The 21,468-nt window shown below is 40.5% G+C and overlaps 1 protein-coding gene across 2 annotated transcripts; it reads left to right on the top strand.

The window, feature by feature from the left end:
- The first annotated feature begins 77 nt into the window (after nucleotides 1–77).
- ggt1b (gamma-glutamyltransferase 1b) lies at nucleotides 78–19,654 on the top strand. Of its 2 annotated transcripts, none has more exons than XM_049603535.1 (13): nucleotides 78–286; nucleotides 5,467–5,677; nucleotides 5,911–6,041; nucleotides 6,162–6,251; nucleotides 6,482–6,674; nucleotides 6,758–6,918; nucleotides 8,959–9,108; nucleotides 11,951–12,087; nucleotides 14,043–14,230; nucleotides 14,324–14,451; nucleotides 16,820–16,932; nucleotides 17,065–17,178; nucleotides 17,756–19,654. In XM_049603535.1, the coding sequence occupies exons 2-13, from the start codon at nucleotides 5,511–5,513 to the stop codon at nucleotides 17,900–17,902; spliced, it is 1,719 nt and encodes a 572-aa protein (XP_049459492.1). In that variant the 5' UTR covers nucleotides 78–286; nucleotides 5,467–5,510; the 3' UTR covers nucleotides 17,903–19,654. The 2 variants fall into 2 exon arrangements, with proteins under 2 accessions (XP_049459492.1, XP_049459493.1); XM_049603536.1 differs by lacking the exon at nucleotides 78–286 and adding an exon at nucleotides 3,816–4,028.
- The last annotated feature ends 1,814 nt before the right edge of the window (nucleotides 19,655–21,468 follow it).

A 21,468-nucleotide genomic window follows, 5' to 3' on the forward strand; every position in this document is an offset into this window, starting at 1 on the left:
CAGTTTCAAGGTCATGCAATTGCTCAGTGGTATTTAAGAAAGGTATGTGAAGATTGAGTACAGATGACTAATTATTTCAGTGATAACTTGAATATCGTCTCAAGTTGTTTCTTCTGTGTCCGTCCCCTTAGAGACACAAGATAGGTGCTTTATGGTGGGGTGGGTTAAAGTTTAATGACCTGGTGATAGTTACATATTGAGAATCACAGTAAGCCTATTAGCTATCAGCTGCTGCAGATCTGGGCAGACACACACAGTGAGCAGGCTGTCGCCGAGAGAAACCAAGGTAAGATAGAAACTTGTTTTACATCTCTGGGAAGGTTTATCTCAAACATCCAGGTGGTACAATGTTGAATCCAAAGCCAAGACTAGGATTCAAATTTCTCCTCATGGTGTCTCTAACCTCACAAACATCCTTTTATCCTTTAATTGGTAAAGTTACTTTGTACTTAAAGATGTGAAGGCAGGCGACAATTTATATAAATGGTGTGTGTGCTGTAATGTTCAACAGTAGCGCTTATGCTGTGTGACTAAATCAATTCACGTGCCTGTTACATAATCTGGTTTCATTCCTCTGACAGACCAAAGAATCTGCATGACAGTAGGCTTTAGGGGTTTGGAGCAAATGGGGGGAATGTTTTAAGCTAAAATACTCTTGGCTTTTTTTCTATTTGTCTTATTGGCTGCTAAAAGCAGAGCCAGGAGGATTCACTGCCTCACAGTCAGATCATCTCAGACATACAAACCTTCTCAGTGCATGATTCAGACAACTTTGGTTTAGCACAATTATTCAGAGGTTTATATGCCAGCAGAACCAAATCCTTCTGTTGTCTGAGCTGACTGCATTATTTTAGATGTATGTTTCAACATAGCAGGGTTTAAAGTTAATGTTTTTTCCTGGGACAAGCAAGAAGTTTACTTGCCTGAAGTTAATTTTCACTTGCCCCTATACAAATTGTTTTATTTATTAGCGGTAATCAAATAACAGAAAAGCCAAAAGTTTTTCAGAAACTTGATGTACATTTAAAAAATGAACCCTGTTTTACCCGCCTTGCTCTTAAACTATCAGCACACTGCCAGCGGTACCCAACTAAACTCCTGTTTCCAGAGTAATTGAAATGCTTATGTGCAAGGGCATATGTTTTATATTCAGTATTTGGGGAGAAAATATGAATTGGCAGGTATGGGAGTCCTCTGCAAGAAAAGACTTAATTTTCTGCATCTTGGTGAATTTTTATGCACCGATTCTGCGTTCTCTGTATCAATTTATGGTGTACATGTTCCTTAAGAGGGACGTCCCATTTGTTCATTCATAAAACAGGTGCAATACAAGTACAGTCCACCAGACATAATGAAGATGTGAAATGGGACACCCTGATAAGCTATCTGAAGCTTGTGATCAAAGGCCCAGACACAGAGCAGATAGTAAATATGAATTTACAATATATGTTTACCAACACGTTAAAAAAGTGCATGTATCATACAGTAACATTGACAACATTTGGTTTAATAGGTCAGATACAACAGAGACATGCGGCAAGTGGAAATAACAGTACAATTTAAATGGTTTCAGAGTAGAGAGACTCCAGCTGGTTCAGGTATTTAAGCTTTGTCATATTTTGGTAGTAACTGCTGCCATTGTCATGATCCTGGGTTGTTTGGACTTTGTTTTGGAGTTTTCTCTTTGTGTTCCTTGTTTCATGTGGTTCATTCGTGTTTAATCAGCTTCCTGTTTTATTCTGTAGATTCTCTCGCTAGAATCTCGTCAGTGTTCATTGTTCAGGAGGTTTTTACCATGAGCTGAATTATTCGCAAATGTCTCTTCCTCTCCAAAACAAACTGATCAGGTGATTAAAACTTGTAAAAACACTGAATAAAGCAGTTTCATGTTACAAATAAATGTATCTGTAACAGTGTTTGACATTTCGGAGACAGGCGGCTCACCCAACGCATGCTCCCTCTAATTTCCCTATTAACTTCATGTGTGCTCACCTTTTCCTGATCCAGACGTTCAGGAGGTTTTTATCAGGAGCTGAATTATCCAAAGAGGTCTCTTCAACTACCACTAAATAAACTGGTTTTACGTTACAAATCAGTGTAACTCGGACACTGCAGATGGGCCTCTATCTACAATGGCTGATGCAAAAATGTGCATTGCCCTATATGAAGCCAGTGTCTGGTTTGTCTGTTCTGGACTACTGAAAGAACATGGTGATCTCCATAAACAAGGACACCATCCCTATGTAGATATAAATGGCTCATTCTAAGAAAACAAAATGTGATTATACATCAAAGAAAATACTTTTGTTATATTCCATTTCTGCCAATATATCTCTCAAAATCTTACACACTGGACCATCAATTCTTTTTATCACATGCCTGATAAGGCAAGTGAGTTGCTAGATTTACTAGCCCAATGTGGCCTTGGGTGTACTACCAAACAGGCCTACAAAGCCCAGGCTCAGGGGCCCAAGGGGTCAGACAGCCTCTAAGACAGAACCTCTTCCTGAAGTTGCTGTCAATAACTTTGCCTTTCTTGACAAAGGGCTTAGTCATTCATGTCAGTAAAAGAGTCCCTCCTAAAAAAGTACTAAAAAAGAACAACTGAAGGAAGAGCTTAAACATTCACTTTGAAGATGTCACAAGAAAGAAACCATCATGACACATTTTAAGTGAGTGTTCCTATCCCCTCAGTTTATATGTAGGACTTTAGACCTTTTATGTGTTTGGCTCAGGGGCCCATTGTGTCATGACCCACCTCTGGACAAGGTGTCTACTCGCCCTGGACAATCCCTGTTGTTGAGACCTGCATAGGTATTTATTTGATGGACAGTTGCAGGCTAGTTAACCACATACATTCAGTGTGACAGAGTAGCACAGTATTTTCATCCACTTAATCAACCTTCATTTAAACATTCTGGCAATGTCATTTAAAAAGAAGCTCAGTATGATGTTTGACACGAAGAAGCCTCAAGCCCTCTGTGTCAGACTGTATTAAACTTCTTACTGTAGTGTTTCCACTGTAGCCTGATAAGCAGTGAGGTATTAACGATGTCAGTAGAGGTGTAGTGGATTTGTTTACAACCAGGAAGTTAAACAGTTTAAAGTGAGTTTAGGGTTATATTGCTGCCATTAGAGCCTCCATATAATTTGACCTGTTGCCCACAGATCAGCTTAGCTGGGTTAATTCTTAGCTAACAGTTTTACTTTTAGTCTTATTTGATGTGGATATGTCAGAGAGAGATATGCAGGTGCTGATTGGTGTTAAATCCTTTGGTTGAAGTTTGGCAGCTTGGTGCTTGAGTTGTCTTCAAATTAATCAAGCAGCCTGTGTTTGTACTGACATGACAGTGCATTACCTAGACAAAACATTATGATGAACACCATCATGTTTGTGCTGTCTATTTTATCACAGCTCAGTGACTTCTACATTTGCTCAAGGGCAACTCCACGGATTTTACACATCGTCTGTTTACATGTCTGAGAGGGAGTACTACTGCATCTGTGAAAAACTTTGTTAAAAGCCTTTTGTTGCTCCACGGGGAGGTGCGCAAAATCTTAAAATTGCCTCAAGTGATGTCACCTGAGTCACAGAATTGGTTGGTGAAGACAACAAGTTTGACAGTGGTGTGGGGTTATCAAGAAATTGGTTTCTCAGAGCTCTGTAGCTTTGCTTGAGGATTATGGCTCAAGGCTACATTTCAATCAGGAGAGACAGGTGAATGTGGTAAAGATAATTGTTTACTACAGATTACAGGTGTACAGATTAACAGATGATATGTGATGATTACGTTTTAACAGAAAGACTTTGGCACTTGGACGCTACAGGGAGAATGTTTAATCTCATCTGCACTGGGCAGCAGCAAAATAAATCACACCATGCAGTCCAGACACTGGTGGCAGCGGCTGATGACTCTGATGACACTGATGAGCACTGATGAAGCTGATAAATCTGGGGGTGCGCACAACAGCAGCATGAACAATCATATTTAAAGAGTCAGCAGCGAGATGATGGGCAAACAATGAAGGTGTGTTGGCCAAAGACTATAAATAATGGACGTTGCTACTGTGACATCACCCATTGGTTTGAGGACTGCCATTTTGAAGCCTCAAGCTCGGCATTTCAGCCATTGCCATCTTAGTTTTTTCGGAGTCAGAAGTGACCATATTTAGAAGAGAGGTTGGAGCTGTTGAGGAGTGAGAGGTGGCTGGGTGTCATAGACTGTGGTGACACCTCACAGACAGCCTGTCACTCAGATGGCCCCATCCTTAAATATGCCTACTTTTAAGTCTTTATAAAATGTAAATGGATGGTTTATAAAACAATTCACCCCGTACACTTGTCATAAATATTGAAATTAGCTACAGAGACCAAAACTGTTTTTTGTACCAGGCTGTAAAGTTGTTTATTTCTGCTGTACAGTCGGGCATGTTAACATTGGAGTCTATGGGGATTCACTCTGTTCTGGAGCCAACCCCCAGTGGCCATTTAGGGAACAGCAGTTTGTGGCACTTCAGCCTCGGAGGTTGCCTTTTGGTGTCGGCATGTTATTAGTTAAATGTAATAAGCTGACAGAACAGCTGATATCTCAATTAAAAGCGCCAGACATTGATGGCATTGAATTTTGAGTGGGCAAGTGTTTCAAAGCAGGTGGCAGTAAGGCTCATTTGGTATATCTCCACCATCTTTTCAGTTGCCATTTTCTTCTGCAGTAAAGACAAGCAGTGAGCCGTGACTATGCATAAGCCAGTGATTCCCTAACTAACTTCTGACGCACTTGGACTATTGACCATTGTAGTTACTTAGTTATACATTTAACATTACTCACCTGTTGGTACATGCTGTAACACAACAAACAGATGCAACTCCATGGTAATAAGCTGATGTTAGGCTTCCGTGCTGCTGGGAATCAGAGTTTAAAAATCACTCTGGTCGAACATCCAGTAATGATGATGAAAATAATAGGGGATAGAGGATTAACTGTCCTCATTGTTGTGACTGTGAAGACATCCGGATGTTTTGCTTGTAAAAATGATTCCTGGTTTTAATTTATATATACGCATAAACTTCACATTAACTGAACAAATGCATGAAAATATTTGACATAAGTGGCACCTAGTTGTGAACAAGCTGTTTTTTCCACATAAATACTCTGTAGGTTTTGTGTATTAGTACTGTTATATCAAGTTCCAGCTAAATTGGAGTCATTAATATGTATAATCTTTTCATGTAATAAATGTTTCAACACATAGGTTTCAAAGATTAAACCTTAAAATGAGGATTGAGGTATCATATTGCTTGAAATTTATGGATATTTATTGATTCTGCAGATAATTATGTATCATCTATGTGTGTTTTGGGTTTGCTTGCTTCCTTTTTTTATAAAGCACAGCTATTTTCAGCTGCATTTTCATTTTAAATGTAAACATTTAAATTCAAACAAATAATGTTTTTTCTCTTGACAGGCATTAAATAGAGCATTTATTGTCGCTCAGCTGTAAAAAAAAAAATGGCAAAGAAGACAATAATTGTGGCGCTGGCGATGCTGCTGTTGGCAGCCGCCGCCACATTCGTGGGTGTCTTCTTTGGCGTCGGAAAAATGAAGCGACCAAGTGAGCAGGTGTTCTTGAAGGCAGCTGTGGCAGCAGATGCTGGGCCGTGTTCAGAGGTCGGCAGGTGAGAGCTTACACACTGAAACATCCTCCAGGACAGACACATTGCTCTGCTGTTGACAGACTCATATGCATGAACATAGAAGCATGAAGATTGCTTGCACATACAGCCATATCGATGCAAATCCCTGTGAACCTGCTTTATTCTTTGCCAATATGGGGTCTTAAGTCTTAAGTGTAAAAACTAATCCTCCACCCCTTCCCTCCTTGTGTGTGTTTTAATTAATTTTACCACAGAGACATACTAAAAAAGGGGGGGTCTGCAGTAGATGCCTCTATAGCTGCTTTACTGTGTGTTGGACTTGTGAACGCTCACAGTATGGGCATCGGAGGAGGAGTTTTCTTCACTATCTACAACGCCACAACTGGTACACCTTCAGTCTCAGATATGTTTCTACCACAAAGTCTTCTGTTGTTTATGTTCCCACTGATGAAACAAACTCATACAACTTCCTAATTATCTGGTTCCTAAATGCATTTCCACACAGGGGAGGTTGAGACCATTGATGCCAGGGAGACAGCACCACACAACGCAACAGAAAACATGTTTGGGAACAGTACAGATTTATCCCAGAAAGGTAATGTTTAACCAGTGCTATCAGACATGGAAATGAGCTGATGGAAATTAAAGCTAACGTTATCACGAAAGAGGATGACCTTGTGCTAGTGACGACAAAAGAGAGTGTGTAAATTCTCTGAGAGCTTGATAGACTCTAGAAAAAGAGTATACCAGTGCCCTAGAATAATGTCTAATAACTTATGAGGCAATAATCTAAGTCTTTGTTTCCTTTGCTTCCATGGTTGGTAGGAGGGTTGTCTATTGCTGTACCAGGGGAGATTCGTGGTTATGAAATGGCATACAAACGACATGGCAAACTACCTTGGAAGGACTTGTTCCAACCGAGCATTGAGCTTGCAGAAACAGGTTTTCCTTTGGGCAGGGCACTTGCCATCGCTCTGTCCAGGCACAAAACTACCATCATTGCTGACACAGCGCTATGGTGAGAAGCATTGACCTAAGATGATAAAACTCACTTAAAGCAAGCTTTGCTAGCATCTTAAATTATTTTTTTCTCTATTTCAGTGAAGTGTTTTGTGGACAAAAAGATGACGTCCTTAAAGAAAACGACACCATCAAATTTACCAAGCTTGCAAAAACCTACAGGAAAATAGCAGAAGAGGGTCCTGATGCTTTCTACCAAGGAGAACTGGCTCAGAACCTTGTGAATGATATTCAGGCAGCAGGTAATATTTATCAGCTGCAACGGCATGGCTGGTATTGTTTGTGAGTCTGTGCGTGTGTCTGGTCATCGTTTCATCATCATTTTCGGATAAATGTATCCTAGTTTCAATCAATCATGGCGGTCTGGTCAAGGGTATATGGAATAAATCCATTGCTGTTTCACTCCCCATTCATCATATATTGATGCTTAGTCAGTGGCCCTCAGGGTCAGATACTGACGTACTGAGGCACCCTTTAGTGACGATATGAGACACACTAGGTGTTTGCATTTTTTGCTGTAGTATAAAGAGAAAGAAAGTCTGCATAGGGAGGGCTGGAGGTGAGGTGTATGGATTAAGCAAACTTTCACCTGGAAAGCGCTGTTCGTTTCACATATGAAACTGATTGTTTAATGTGTAAAATAGTACGCTAGTCACATGTGTCACGTGTTACATTACCATAGCTATCAAGTGACATATTTTAAGCCAAACCATGGTGTTTTTTTTCTGAACCTAACCACGTATTTTTGTTGCTTAAACCCATACCTTCATCACACCATGACCTCCAGCATGCACTGGAATGGTTTGCAGCCGAGTGTGAAGCTGTTGGGATGAGAGTCAGCACCTCTAAATCTGAGGCCATGGTTCTCTGCCGGAGAACGGTGGATAGCCCCTTCCAGGTTGGGAGAGAGTTACCACTCCAAGCAAGGGAGTTCAAGTATCTGTTCATGAGTGAGGGTAGAATGGAGCATGAGATGGATTAGAGGTTTGGCATGGTACCTGAAGTAGCTAATATGGGTGCTGCGCCGGACTGTCCTGATGAAGAGGGAGCTGAACCTGACTGGTCCATCTTCATCCCAACCCTCACCTTTGGTCATGAGCTCTGTGTAGTGACTGAAAGAAGGAAGTCGCGGATACAAGAGTTAGAAATGTGTTTCCTCTAAAGGGTGGTGTAAAGTAGGAGTAGAGCCGCTGCTCCTTCGCATCGAAAGGGGTCAGGTGAGGTGACTGGGGCATCTGATCAGGATGCCTCCTGGGTGCCTTCTGTTGGAGGTGTTTCGGGCACGTCCCACTGGTAGGAAGCCCTGGGGCAGACCCAGAAGACACTGGAGGGATTATATATCTCATCTGGCCTTGGAACGCCTCAGGATCCCCCAGCAGGAGCTGGAAGGCGTTGCTGGAGAGAGGGGCGTCTGGAGCACATTGCTCAGCATGCTGCCTCTGCAACCCAGCTTCGGATAAGCAGTTGAATATGGATGGATGGATGGAACTTAAACCTGAACTTTAGTTTTTACCTCTGCTCTTAATTTACTTTTAAAAGAGACTGTAAACATTTAACAAGCATAAACTCTACATACGTATATTGACACGCTGTCCCTGAGTGTATAAAACTGACACTGGATGGGGACTAGAGCATTATAGTTTGACCCATAGGGCCACTGACCAGGCGTCAGTATTTGCATGCTGGGAGTGAGAATGTGTTGATAAATCTGGCACAGTTCACCTGTTTCACCAAACTCCTCATGTCATGTGCTCCACTGCATCATACACACTGATATTGCATTGTGGCTGATGTGGTTACATCACAGGACAGTCTCCAGTTTCATATTTGTTGTACTAAAAGCCCTTCAATGTCTGTATAACCAAATTGTCTGAAGTCACATCATAGTGCTTGTTGAAAAGCTCATTTTCTTTGTTAGATGAAATAGTCCACTACAAATAGTAGCAATAGCAAGTTTCCACTTTTGTCATTAACAGTAAAAAAGATACAAAATTTTGTAATCTTTTTAGTTTATTTTACAATCCAAACAGCTATTTCTGCAGATTAGATCATGTTTCTGTAGCCACGAAGCACATTAATCTCTTACACAGGGACTTTATCATCATATCATTATTGCAACTTCTGTGATCATTTTAGTCATTTGCTAAATAGACTTAAGGACATATAATAAAAATACACAAACACCCACCTCTCTCTGCAAAGCTAATTTGTATGTTAAGGAGGATTTGTATTTCCAGTTCTGTCCAAGTGTGCATTCACAGTGTGTGTCAATCCGTGTTTAGGCGGTATCATCACAATGGAGGATCTGAAGGATTATGGGGCTGTCTTGGATGAGAACCCTTTAAGGGTGAACGTGGGGGAGTACACCATGGCTGTTCCCAATGCCCCCGCTAGCGGCCCTGTGCTCTCGCTGATATTAAACATCTTGAATGGTAAGCCTTGATGCTTTGTCCAAAACCATCCCGAGTGGGAGTGCTTCAATGTGAGCTGCATTCACTTTGCCAGTCACTCTCTGAGACTCTGCTGTGAGCAGCATGTTGATCTACTGTACAGCAAATCTACTCTTAAAATAAAACAAAAAGGTTTGTTGACTTCAAGTTATCTAAGAATATCATGAACTACTTTCTGGCTCTGTGTTTTACAAAGTACTTACAAGCAGTACTTTTAAAATATCATATAGCATATAACTGCATCCCTTCCCTTAGATACATATGACTTCTCCTAAAGAACCAAAGGCAGAAGATGTGTGACATTGCTATAGCACCACACAGCCTCCCGTGTAACAGTCAATGTTGCCGTTTTTAACCACGACCACAATACATCCACAACCCTAACCAAGTAGTTTTTCGGCTGTAGGAATAGCAACAGACCAAAATATCTTAACATTTAATTCATGGATTGCCACAAAATCTGGGACATAGTCTGCATTTATTTTTTCCAGGTGATGTATCATAAAGGACGGGTTTATAATTCACAATTTCCATCTCAAAATAGTCTGGTACCCATATGAACACTGGAAGAGGTTTTGCTTGCTGTAATCATTCCTCCTGTTGATGCTGGCCATTCAAAGATCCCATTCTGTCAGAGATTTTTACATTTAAAGTGCATTAGAAATCTTAAAATAAATTCAGTCAGAAACACTATAGTCAAAGAAAACTTTATTTCCATATGCAGTATTTGCCAGTATGGCTCTGTTCTGGGGCCCCTGCCTTTCCTCTGGCTTACACAGAAAGCATAAGGCAGAGAGAGCACACCTGTCTGCCCTTCCATGTGCAAATGCAGAAAACCTGAGACAGAGAGAGCACACCTCTCTGCCCTTCCATGCACCTACATAGAAAAGCCTAAGGCAGGCAGAGCAGCAGCAAAGACCCTCCCAAGCACAGAACAGAGCCAGCATCACAGAACATTTTTGCACAGAACATGGGGTTGTAGTTTTTTTATCTCTTAAACTGAAGGTGCACTAGAAAAGGAATCTTTTCATGGTAAGTATGAACAGGAGGAATGATCACAACTTGCCAAACCTGCCTCAATGTTCTTATGGGAACCTGTCTACTGTTTTATGACACACTAAACATGTGGTTTTGGGTGAAATGTATCAACAATAATTGCCATGAAATTTGGTACAGATGTTCATGCATAGCCCACATGGTTCTGCAAACCAGGGATAATTTACATCTGTACGTTTCATCATATCACTGTTTCTAAAGTGTCATAGTTGTCATTACATGCATAAGTTGACTTTACTATTGAGAGGAGGAGGGCATAGTGGATAGCTTGACACCTCAGCAAGATGGCTCAAGCTGCAGACCACTGTTTGTGGCCAACAGCAAGACTAGTTGTTAGCAAGATATTGGCAGCATTGTGCCACCAAATCCAGGTAGTTTAAGCCAAAACATGAGGTTTTTCAAATCAAAAACAAGAGCACAAACATAACCACACATTACAGCGTTGTTGAAATATAAAGAAACTTAAAGTTCCGCTACGTAATAATTTACAAATGCAACATATTCATGGTTTGCATTAATGTACAATGCCAACATTTTTCTGGCAGTTGGATTGTCTGGCAGTTATGTAACTGTAATGCTGTGGTTTTATTAGCTACAAATGTAAGAAAAGAAGGAAGGAGAATTAGACATTTTTCAGATGAGTTAAATAAAATGTATGGTAAGTTATGAAGCTATGACTAGCAGCTGGCTGATATAGCTTAGCATAAAGACTATAAACAAGGAAAAACAGCTAGCTTCTGTCCAAATGTAATCACATCACATTTAAAAAAAAACACCTAAGGCTCACTGATTACCATATTAATTAGGTGCTAAGGAAAAATCTAGCACATAACCAATGGTGAGACTGCTAAACGTTGTTGTTTTGGTATGAGCTCTGTTGCAACACTGACAGATGGTACCTTAGAATGGCATAAAGCAATAAGCTACTGAAACAATATCAACATTTAACTTCCTCCGAATCAGAATGAAGTTAAATCCACTGAGGGAACGACTCTGTAACCCTGACAGAAGGTCTTTTGTCTGATTGAAGTTATGACGATCTGAACATAATTGCTGTCTGTGTCTTTACACCTGAGAGACTCACAGGAGTCTGATCAGCTAAGTTCATGAACATTTTGCCAATCACATTGTTGCTACCTTGGTCTGTCGCCATCTAATCACGCCTGTGTACTCTGTCTGATTTAACTTTCTCCTACGTTGGCTGGTCGTTGCAGAAACTGTCCATGTTTAAGACACTTCCTCTTCCTCTCTGCTACTTTTCAGTACAGTGACAGTGTCTGCCTCTGAGGATTAGACGAGAAACTTCCTTCTAAAGTAATTAATCTCTCTGAACCTTTCCTTTCCTCTGACTGGCCACCCACTCACTGCGGCCCCCTGCCTCACACGCTAACACTAATCTCACCAATTTACCTCTAATTGGACACAGTCGGATGGTGGAGGCTTTGCGCACACATTTCAGTGACTGCCCAAAACTTTCATTCTGCTGATTTACCGTGACTCTTGCCTCTGTTGACAGCTGAAACCCATCAAACCAAAAACTCTCTGGTTCCCTCAGCCGCCCCTTCTGTTTCCCCCTGTGGCTGTCAGCTCAGGCTAATACCCATGGTCTGGTCACGGCAGCTTTTAGACTAAATAAAAACACAGGAAAAGGCCGGGTCAAGTCCATTTTAGCTGTCTCCTTACCTACCTGAGCAGCCATCTGAATGAAGACAGATGAGTGAAGCTGTGGTTTAAACTCAGTTACTGATAATTGTTTCATTGTCTACAGGGTACAACTTCACCTCAGACAGTATGGCAAACACTGAGAAAAAGATCCTAACCTACCATCGCATCGTGGAGGCTTTCCGCTTTGCTTATGCAAAGAGGACTTTACTTGGAGATCCAAAGTTTCTCAACATCACAGATGTAAGGTCATGGTCTCTGCTTCACACAGTTTTAGTTTTTGGGGCACCACACTATTTTAGTGCCACTTATCCTGAGGCAGCAGCAGCTTCTCATGTACACAGGGAAAAAATGTCTTGCACTTGTTAGCACTCATTATAACAATTTTAAAAGAGAGTAGCAGTGTGCTACCACAGGGGGGGGGCGCCAAAATCAGACATTCTCAAATTTTACACACAGTAGTGTTAAAAAATGTTTTTAAAGAACACATTCTCACTCCCAACTCACCAATACCAACACCTGCTCAGTGGCACTACACCTCAAACTACAACACTAGCCCACTAGCTCACCTGCCCCATGTACAAAGGCTATATCCTTGCTGCAGCGGCAGGGGGCTCAAATTCAAGCCAAGGCAAAAAAAGGCCCCAAAATATCCTAAAAAAACCTATAATGCCCCAGGTACACCTCCAACACCAGTTTTGGATGCTAAGAGACACCATGTCAATTTACACTAGTTACAAGCAATCTGTCTTTTCAAAATAAACTCCCATTTTCACAGGAAATGTACAGTTTCCACTCGTTAAATGCACACAGTCTCTTTTTAACACAAACTTATAAGGTATTAAAAAAAACATTGCTTTTAGGTGTACTTCCTTAAGGTAAGGCAACAGTAGCGCGTAGTTTGGTTTAGAAAAAACATCATGGTTTAGCTTAAAATAAGTTGGTTTGTTACTGATGTGATGTAACTTAATGTGACATACTTCACATTCATCATATGACATATGTCACTAGCATAATATGCGACACCTAGGCGACAGTACTAGCACACAACTTTGTAATTGAAATAACTCAATTGACTCAATTGAAGTGTCACACAGGAAATTAATCAGTGTTCTCTGAGCTGAAAATTCTGGAGTTAGTTAAAACATTTCCTGTTGAGCCCACTCTCATTCCAAAGATGTCGAAATCTGGCCCGTGGGCAGTGACTTGCAGCGTCAGAAATAAATGAAAAAAGCTGTCCTTTAACATCAGCATGATATGTGGTCAGTTGCCGTAAAGGTTTATCAGTGTCCAGCGGCGTCAGGGGGATATGCTGTGGGACAAGGACAAAAGTTAAGACGGCAAAAGTCTGAGTGGGGCGGGAGGGAGTGGTGGTAAATAGGTCCAACAAAATCAACTTTCACCCGAGAGAGTGGTGTTCACGTCCCATAAGATTCTAAAGCCAAATCCTGTTTTTCTTGCCTAAACCTAACCATGTGTGTTTGTTGCTGAAGGGAAAACCATGTCAATTTGTGCTGCTGTACTGACGTAGTGCGTTTATTTCCGGTGAAAATGGCAGTGTATCTTGAAAGAAGACAATACATGTAACAGGCAGTACTTGATACTGTGTGCCTAAAAACAACCAAAACATAAAAACAGTTTATTCATGCTTATGTTATAACAAACAAAAATTGTAATGCCATAGGACATACATACGATTTAAATGCAGTATCAACACTTTCCAACTTGGCAGATTTGTTACCATGTTTCCTCTTTATGATGTTAAAAGAATAATAACAAACATATTCTAGATGGCGTTATGTTTCTCCTAAAATATCCTGTTAAAAATTTATAGTATATAATTTGTAGGAGACAAATGGTTTGTGTTGGTTGGTGCATTGTGATAAGAATAATGTTTTTTTTTGATTGACTTTGAAGAGTAAATATCTAAATAATCACATATTCAGCATAATTCGACAAGCCTCTCAACTTCGGGGAAACCATTAAGTCTCTGCTACGTTATCACACAGACATGAGTGACTTGAGACATAATTAAAAGCATGCAAGACTTTGCCTGTCGTAGATTAGTAAGAACAGTTGTAAAATTCCCCAGAACGTGAAGAAATACTTTATTTAAAAAATAAATAAATCAAAAACACCAAACAATACTTCCTGTAATATTTACTGATTGATTTCACATCCCACTTTCTCTTCCAAAGCTCATCCAAAACATGACTTCAAGTTACTATGCCGATGACCTCCGGGAAAAGATCACAGATGACACCACTCATCACATGAACTACTACGAGCCAGAGTTTTACATGCCTGAAAACCACGGGACCTCACACCTCTCTGTGGTGGCAGAAGATGGAAGTGCCGTGGCCGCCACCAGCACCATCAACCAGTTGTATGACCCTACAAATCACCTTTACCAATGTCGGTTAATAAGTCTTGTGCCTGTAACTCCTCTGATATCTCAACTGTGATTGTCTTCCTGCAGTTTGGGCTCCAAAGTAATGTCAGGATCAACAGGGATACTTCTCAACAATGAGATGGATGACTTCAGCTCGCCGCTCATCACTAACGGCTTCGGAGTCCCTCCTTCACCCAACAACTTCATCAGGCCCGGTTAGATTAAAACACACACGCACACACACACACACACACACACACTAGCTCATACACACACAAACACACAAGGGTCCTCAAGTGAAATAGTATTATAGATTGACTGTAAAACGTAAGGCTGATTAAAGGTCACGCAGAGGTCAACCTGTCCTTCTTGACACTGCATGTTTTGTTTTTGGCTTCTGGATAATGTTTTTTTTGTAGATTAAATGTGGATTTTTTTAGTGATCAAGAAGAAAAAGATAATTTAATGTCAATAACAGGTCTTTATAAAGTGATTAATTACAGATATAAAGTACACAATAATAGATCTCTGTGTATCCACACAAAAAGCCATGATAGGGTCTGTGTCCACATAACATTTTCTTTTTTTTTCTTTTTCAACAGAAAAGCATTGGCATGGTGCTGCTTCATCTCAGTGCTTTGTAGAAAGTATTTTTTTAATGACCTGCTCCCATGAGTATGTTTCTATGACATATTGACACTGACTTTAGCTAAGTAGCTAACTTAATGCTACACGAACAGATGGTCGTCTACACAGTCAACAACAAGCTTACAAAGTCAACAGTGTTAAAACAACAACACTCACCAGCAACATTCAGCTTCTGGTAGCTGATCTGCACCTGAAAACAAGCTTTTCTGTCTTTGCTGTGACGGTAGAAAGGAGTATAGCTAAAGAAGCCGCAGTAACGTCATCTGCACTTTTCTGAAAAGTTCAGAGACTTTCACCTGGAAGCGAGAAAATGGTTCAAAACAGATGCTGGGCATGGTGGTTTTCTTCTAGGTGGCTGCATGCACTCTCTCCTCATTGGGAACAATTGAAAAGTGATGAGAAAAAAAAAGCTATGTGGACACACCCTTAAATCTACTTTGATTCAATGTTATCTCTTCCCTACTTGTCATGTTTTGTTGCTTGGGCAGAAGCCACGGTTGTTACTAAAATGACACTGGAGGCCCCTTTTGTGCTGTATCTTGACACAAGTGGTTTGTAAGAAAGGGCCAGTGGTTAGGTTTAGACACAAAACTACTGGATTTTGGTTAAGAAAAGATTGCACTTGGCGTTGAGTGGCAGAAACACTGCAGCTGATGTTGCTGTTTGTTGGTGGTGAACATGAGTCTCTTAGACCAGACTCTGCTAGTTCAATCAGGAGAGACAGAAGACTGAAGTAAAGATAATATTTAATACAGACTATGAGTGTACAGATTAACAAATGATTTGTGCTGATTAAGATTTAACAGAAGTCTTTGGCACTTGGACACCAGAGGGAGATATTTTGTGGAGGTGATGGTGGCTGATGACTCTGAGACTGATGGCTAATGAGGCGCATGAGGCTGATGAATCCATAAAGACTAGGTGGTGATGGGGAGGTTGAGAGTGTGCACGATGGCAGCAAGAAAGAACTACAGCAGAGAAAGAATCATGTTTAAAATGAGGAGCAGTAAGACGATAGGCTGATAGAGGAGGTGTGTCGCTGTGCTATTGGTTGAATCAGCTGATGACTCAACTGACCTACCCAGACAATGAAACCTAAAGATAGTGAGTGAGCATACATGCAAGGAGTGAATGGCAGGATGAGATAGATACTTAGAGCCCAAGCACTGTCTTCCAGTCTGAACTCTTGCTAGAGCTTTATTTGTTGGACCCACCCACCTTAAGCGGACTGTCACTCTACTTAAAATACATCTGTTGCTCTGAATTTTTATAATGCCATGGGTGGGTTTATGTTGGAGTTGGTAGAAACCCTGGTGTGTCTCGCAAAGATCCTTAATGGTGACAAGACTGGTACACAGAGATACTGGACTCAAGGTCACGACTCATGAGACAGTTCAGTTGGATAATCAAAAGTCTTTACTTCATAAAAAGGGTTCGGTACACAGGTAGGTAGTCAAACAGGTGAACAATCTAAAAGGGACCACAGGCAAAAGACGAGTTCAAAAAAGGAACACTAACACTAGGAAAAATGCTGGAATGGTACAAAGACAAACTGGCACAGGGAACAGGGAGCACACAGGTGGGGATATTTGGGCACAGGTAAACACATCAGGGTGGGGCAGACAATCACAGAAGCAGGGAACACATGAGGACAGGAAGTGGGGATCTGAAATGAGAGGAGAGGTCAGTAACAAAATAAAACAGGACATAAATCTGAAGAAGGAGAACAATAAAAAACATGACCTAGGGAGCTTGACAAGACATGACGAACGGTAGACGCCAGTGACACTGCTCAAGCGGCGTATTTTTACACCCTGGTAATGAGACCAGGCTTTGATTCAATGTTGTGAGGCAATAAAAAAAAAGATTACTGGAAAAGACATAAACTTGTTTCATTTGAGTTTGTTAACCACAACCATTAAATTCTGTTCAAAGGAAAAAGGCCAATGTCGTCTATGTGTCCAGCCATCCTCTTTGACAAAAACGAAAGGGTTAAGATGGTGGTTGGAGCGTCAGGAGGAACGAAAATTACAACAGCTGTCGCTCAGGTGAGATACAAGCTGCGGTCAGAATTTGTTACTGCAGTTGTAACCATTTAAAGTAGCATATAAATAAAGTGTCTTATCATAAGCAGATAATTACTCCTTGGCTGTGAAGTTATCCTGTTTGCTGTTTTGTAGGTCATTCTGAACGCACTGTTCTTCGACTACAATCTTGATAAAGCCGTGTCAGATCCAAGACTTCACAACCAGCTGAGTCCAAACGTAACTGTGGCAGAGCCAGACTTTGACAAAGTGAGTGTCACAAACAGCGAACACTACTGATATATATGACTAATGGCAGGGTGACGGTGTGTAGGAAGATAATCCTTCAACCAAAAGCCCAGCTAATACTCAGCCCCTATACCTCAGTCATGACCGGCACCTGGGACACTGTTCATTATGTTTACCTGCAGGGATGTGTTGTTCTCACAAGAAGAAAGATATGCCAGCAAGGGTTGGTAATAGTCTAATCTGTGGTTGTACATAAATAGAATAATAGAAACTGGAGAACTAACCCTCACTTTGACCATTTTACTGGGATGTAAAATCCTTTGTTGCTGATGTTACCACTCAACTGGCAGGATTTTGGCATCCCATCGATTGTGTGTCAGACAGCACATCATGGTACAGTGTTTTCTTTGATTTCTTGCTTATTGAGAGACGTGTTTTCAAAGACTAAAAATGGGTGCCAATCCTCTTCATCAAAATGATCTTACACACCAACAGGCAGACACAGCATGGTTGATCCCTGCTGTGTGACATGAACAACATGCCAAACCTATTCAGTCTTCCTCAGTCTGTGTGTCTTCATATATGCTTCTGTTTGCAGAGCATCCTGGATGGTTTGGCATCAAAGAACCACGAGACAGAGTACCTCACATCAACAGGTGCTGTGGTACAGGCGGTGGTTCGCTATGATGATGGACTCAACGCTAAGTCAGATCCTCGCAAGTGGGCGTACGCCGCAGGGTACTGATGTCATATACACACCTCTGATTATGGAAAGACTGTAGCTGCATGAACCTTGACACCAGCGGTATGAGCTGAGAGATTAGAGACTTGATAAAGAACAAGGGACCATCGTCGGCACCAGTTAAGTTACAATAAAGTTCATGTGCTTCGTAGCGTGCAACTCAGATAACAGAGCATTGACATATGGCTTGTTATGACTTTGAAAACAAAGTGCCTCAGTGTGACGTGAATTTTGCGCTCTGATGTCTCATGTCCAATGTGTTTATGTCACATCATCATATCAGGTAATTAAGAAAGGCATAGGATGTTATTTAAATGGATAGCTTTACAATCATCAGTTCACACGCTCAGTCAAACATGTACATGTCCCCTATTTATGAAACACTTTTGTAAATCATTAGCAGTGTAAAGCTGTTTCCTGCTTTTGTTCATTAGAGATATGGTATGTGATGTCAACACTAATTATTAACAACTGAACTCTTAATTAATGAAATATCCACAGAACATATCAACCAAAACTAACCTCAAATACATATATAGTCATTTAAAGGGACAGGTTACCCCAACATCAGAAATACATATTCTTCCTTTTGTTTTGATGTTGGAAAACAAAAAAAAGTTACATAGAGAAATCATGACCCAATTACTCAAGATAATCCAAAGACCTTGTGTGTGCAGTTTCGTGAAGGAACTATTGTTTTCTACCAAACTACACCCACCAATTGTATCACCACACAAAAGGAAGCATACATCTACTGCTAGCTCACCTAGCACAACTGAGCTGGGATGCCGCTGATGTTTACATCTCGTGCGATCACGAGCTTGAGTCTCTCGTCCATGAGTAGATGCACTCTTCCTTCTGCATGGTGATATGGCTGACAGGCATTGTTGGTAGAAAGAAAATAGTTCCCCCACAAAACTGCTCACACAATTCTGTGGATTATCTTTAGTAACCGGGTCATGATTTCTGCAAGGAGACATTGCTGTTGAGTTTTTCAAATGTATTTTTTGGCACTTTGAGCACCACGAGCCGAGTGCCATCTAGTTCTATTATGTAGGAGAGAAGGCAGACACCTCTATGGCCAATATTTCCAACACACTGCAGCTCACATCAGAACAATCTAGACTGATAAACAGCACTACAGGTAACATTAAACATATGTATTTTGGATTTTGGAGTGAACTGTACCTTTAAAACTTTAACATATTTCACAAGGGCTGTCCATGTGAGGTGACAGCAAACAGAGGGAGAGTAGGCAAAAGGTTCTGTTAAAATAAAGGACTGTAACACTCTGGGGACAAACAGTCCCTCTTAATGACGTATTTCCCACAACCCAGAGTGCAATGGCCTGCAATGACCCCAAAACAACATTACAGCTGTTCCTGCTCACTGTCACCGCTGGGATTCAGGGCTTCTCCTCTCTCAGCTGGAATGTAAATGTGTTATATAATTAGTGATATGTATGAAAGTAAATTTATACTGCTTTTATCAGCGCTTTGCTATTAATGACTGGTTCTTATGTGATAAAAACACAGTTATAGTAGCCTACAAAGTGGTTTAACATCCACAACACATGTATTTATTTAAAAACAAATGAATGGATAATTTATTTGAAAATGAAAATATACCATTAATGTGTTTTATTGCTTTTTTTTAGATTGATAAAGTAGATATTGTTGATGTTTTCTATTTTTTCCCCATGAACACTTGAAATGAACATACTCTAATTATTAAAAACACACTTGTTGAATAAAAGTCTTTTGGTTTTTTATCAACAATAATTTTACAGACTAGCTGGCAGAAGCTTCTTACTTAGTGTGTCTACCAGCGTAACTGACATTTGATTGACAGATGCGGGGAATATAAGCTAATGGTTAACAAGAGCATAAGAGTTTATGGCCATGTTATCGCTCTGTGAGTACTGTAGGTACTGTAGGCATTGATCTTTGCTTTGAGATAAATGTTAATGTCAGCAGGCTACCGTGCTGACAAAGACAATGTTAAGCAGAAGCTAAGCAGGTGTAATGGTTTTGCTTGTTTGTTTGATTAGTGTTTTAGCATGCTAACATATGCCAGATTAGCACCAAACAGAAAGAATTTCACTTGATGGTGATGCTAAAAGAAAGTCAAGGGATCACTGCAGTCAGTAAGATTTGTCCTCTTAGGAGTGTGAATTGTAGTACAAAATTTCACAGCAATCCATTTAATATTTGCTGAGATATTTTATTCTGGACCAAATTGGTGAAGCAGTCGACAGGGGCCGACTTGTTACCGTTTAACTAGCACGGCTTAAATGTTATGGAAAACAAAAGTTTAAAGTTTAGGTGAAAAGTTTGGGCAAAGCACTGACGTCAAACATTAAATAACTTCATCAGCTGTTTCATTCATGCCTCATAATCACTGGCTCACCAGCTGTGTGGCTATCAGCCGATATGTAACATCCAATCATATTCAGGTGTAGAGCACAGCCATGAACTTCACACTTATCACGTTTATTTCGCTGACATGCTGCAGCAGCTCCTCCACCAACCCCACCTCTTTCTGTTGGGCTACATTTCTGGTAAAGTTGTTTAATATAAAGGCCGAGATGCAGCCTAAATCTACCTGCTGTAAAAGGTAAATCCCTTGATGCAGGGCTCTCTGGCTGAGCTTTAAAAATGTTTTTAATATGACTTTAAATTGTATCTAGATTTGCACATTATGTTTGCTGATGTCATTTCCAGTGATAGAGGCCAATCTAAAATTTGTAGGTTTGTAGTACCCGTTATCCAGACGGCCGATGTTAGGGTTAGTCAAGCCAGATAATGAAAAGATATCCGGGGTAAGTTGACTTTGCAGTACAGGCCTCTAGTGCGGTTACAGTTATTTTCAAGGAGATGATGAATGCAGAAATGAACGACTCACACTAGAATTTTCCTTGAAGGCCCAATTAAGGCACAAACTCACTTCCACATAGTTAGAATGAACTTCAGAGTTATGCAACTCACCCCTTAGGCATTAAAGAAATCTGTATATCAACGTATACGTGGCTTAAATGTGACCAACTGCTTTGCATAGCATTATGACAGTTAAAAAATAATGACGAACACAAACAGACTGAATCTGTAATAACATCAAATAACTAATTATTGAGATAATTTGCTTCATCAGGGGACTTTGTGGCTAAAAGTGCGCTAACAGTTGAAGTCACAGAGTCATCGCTAGATTATTTCACTGCTTCTGCTTTGAGTGAAAGACATTTTCTTCATGGTGTAAAATTATGCTTTAAATTGCTGTTATTCGCACAGAGAGGGTCATATGAAGAAGCTATAAAGTCACAACTTATTCAGATTAACTCATTTGTCATACAACAAAGACAGCAGTGCTTCACACAGACTCAAATTTGCATGTTCTCATAACTCACAGCTAGTGCCTCAAAGGAAAACGGAGCAGAATCCACTTAAGAAATCATTACTAATTCATAAGTCTCTCCACTGAAATGTATCTCATTACTGCTTCCTTTGTCTCAGAGCAAAAGTGCTGCTCTGAAACAAGGCAAACAGGAAAACATGAGGCAGATTATTGCTGAT

This window comes from Epinephelus fuscoguttatus, linkage group LG18, assembly GCF_011397635.1.
Source record: "Epinephelus fuscoguttatus linkage group LG18, E.fuscoguttatus.final_Chr_v1".
In the NCBI taxonomy this organism is placed as follows: domain Eukaryota; kingdom Metazoa; phylum Chordata; class Actinopteri; order Perciformes; family Serranidae; genus Epinephelus; species Epinephelus fuscoguttatus.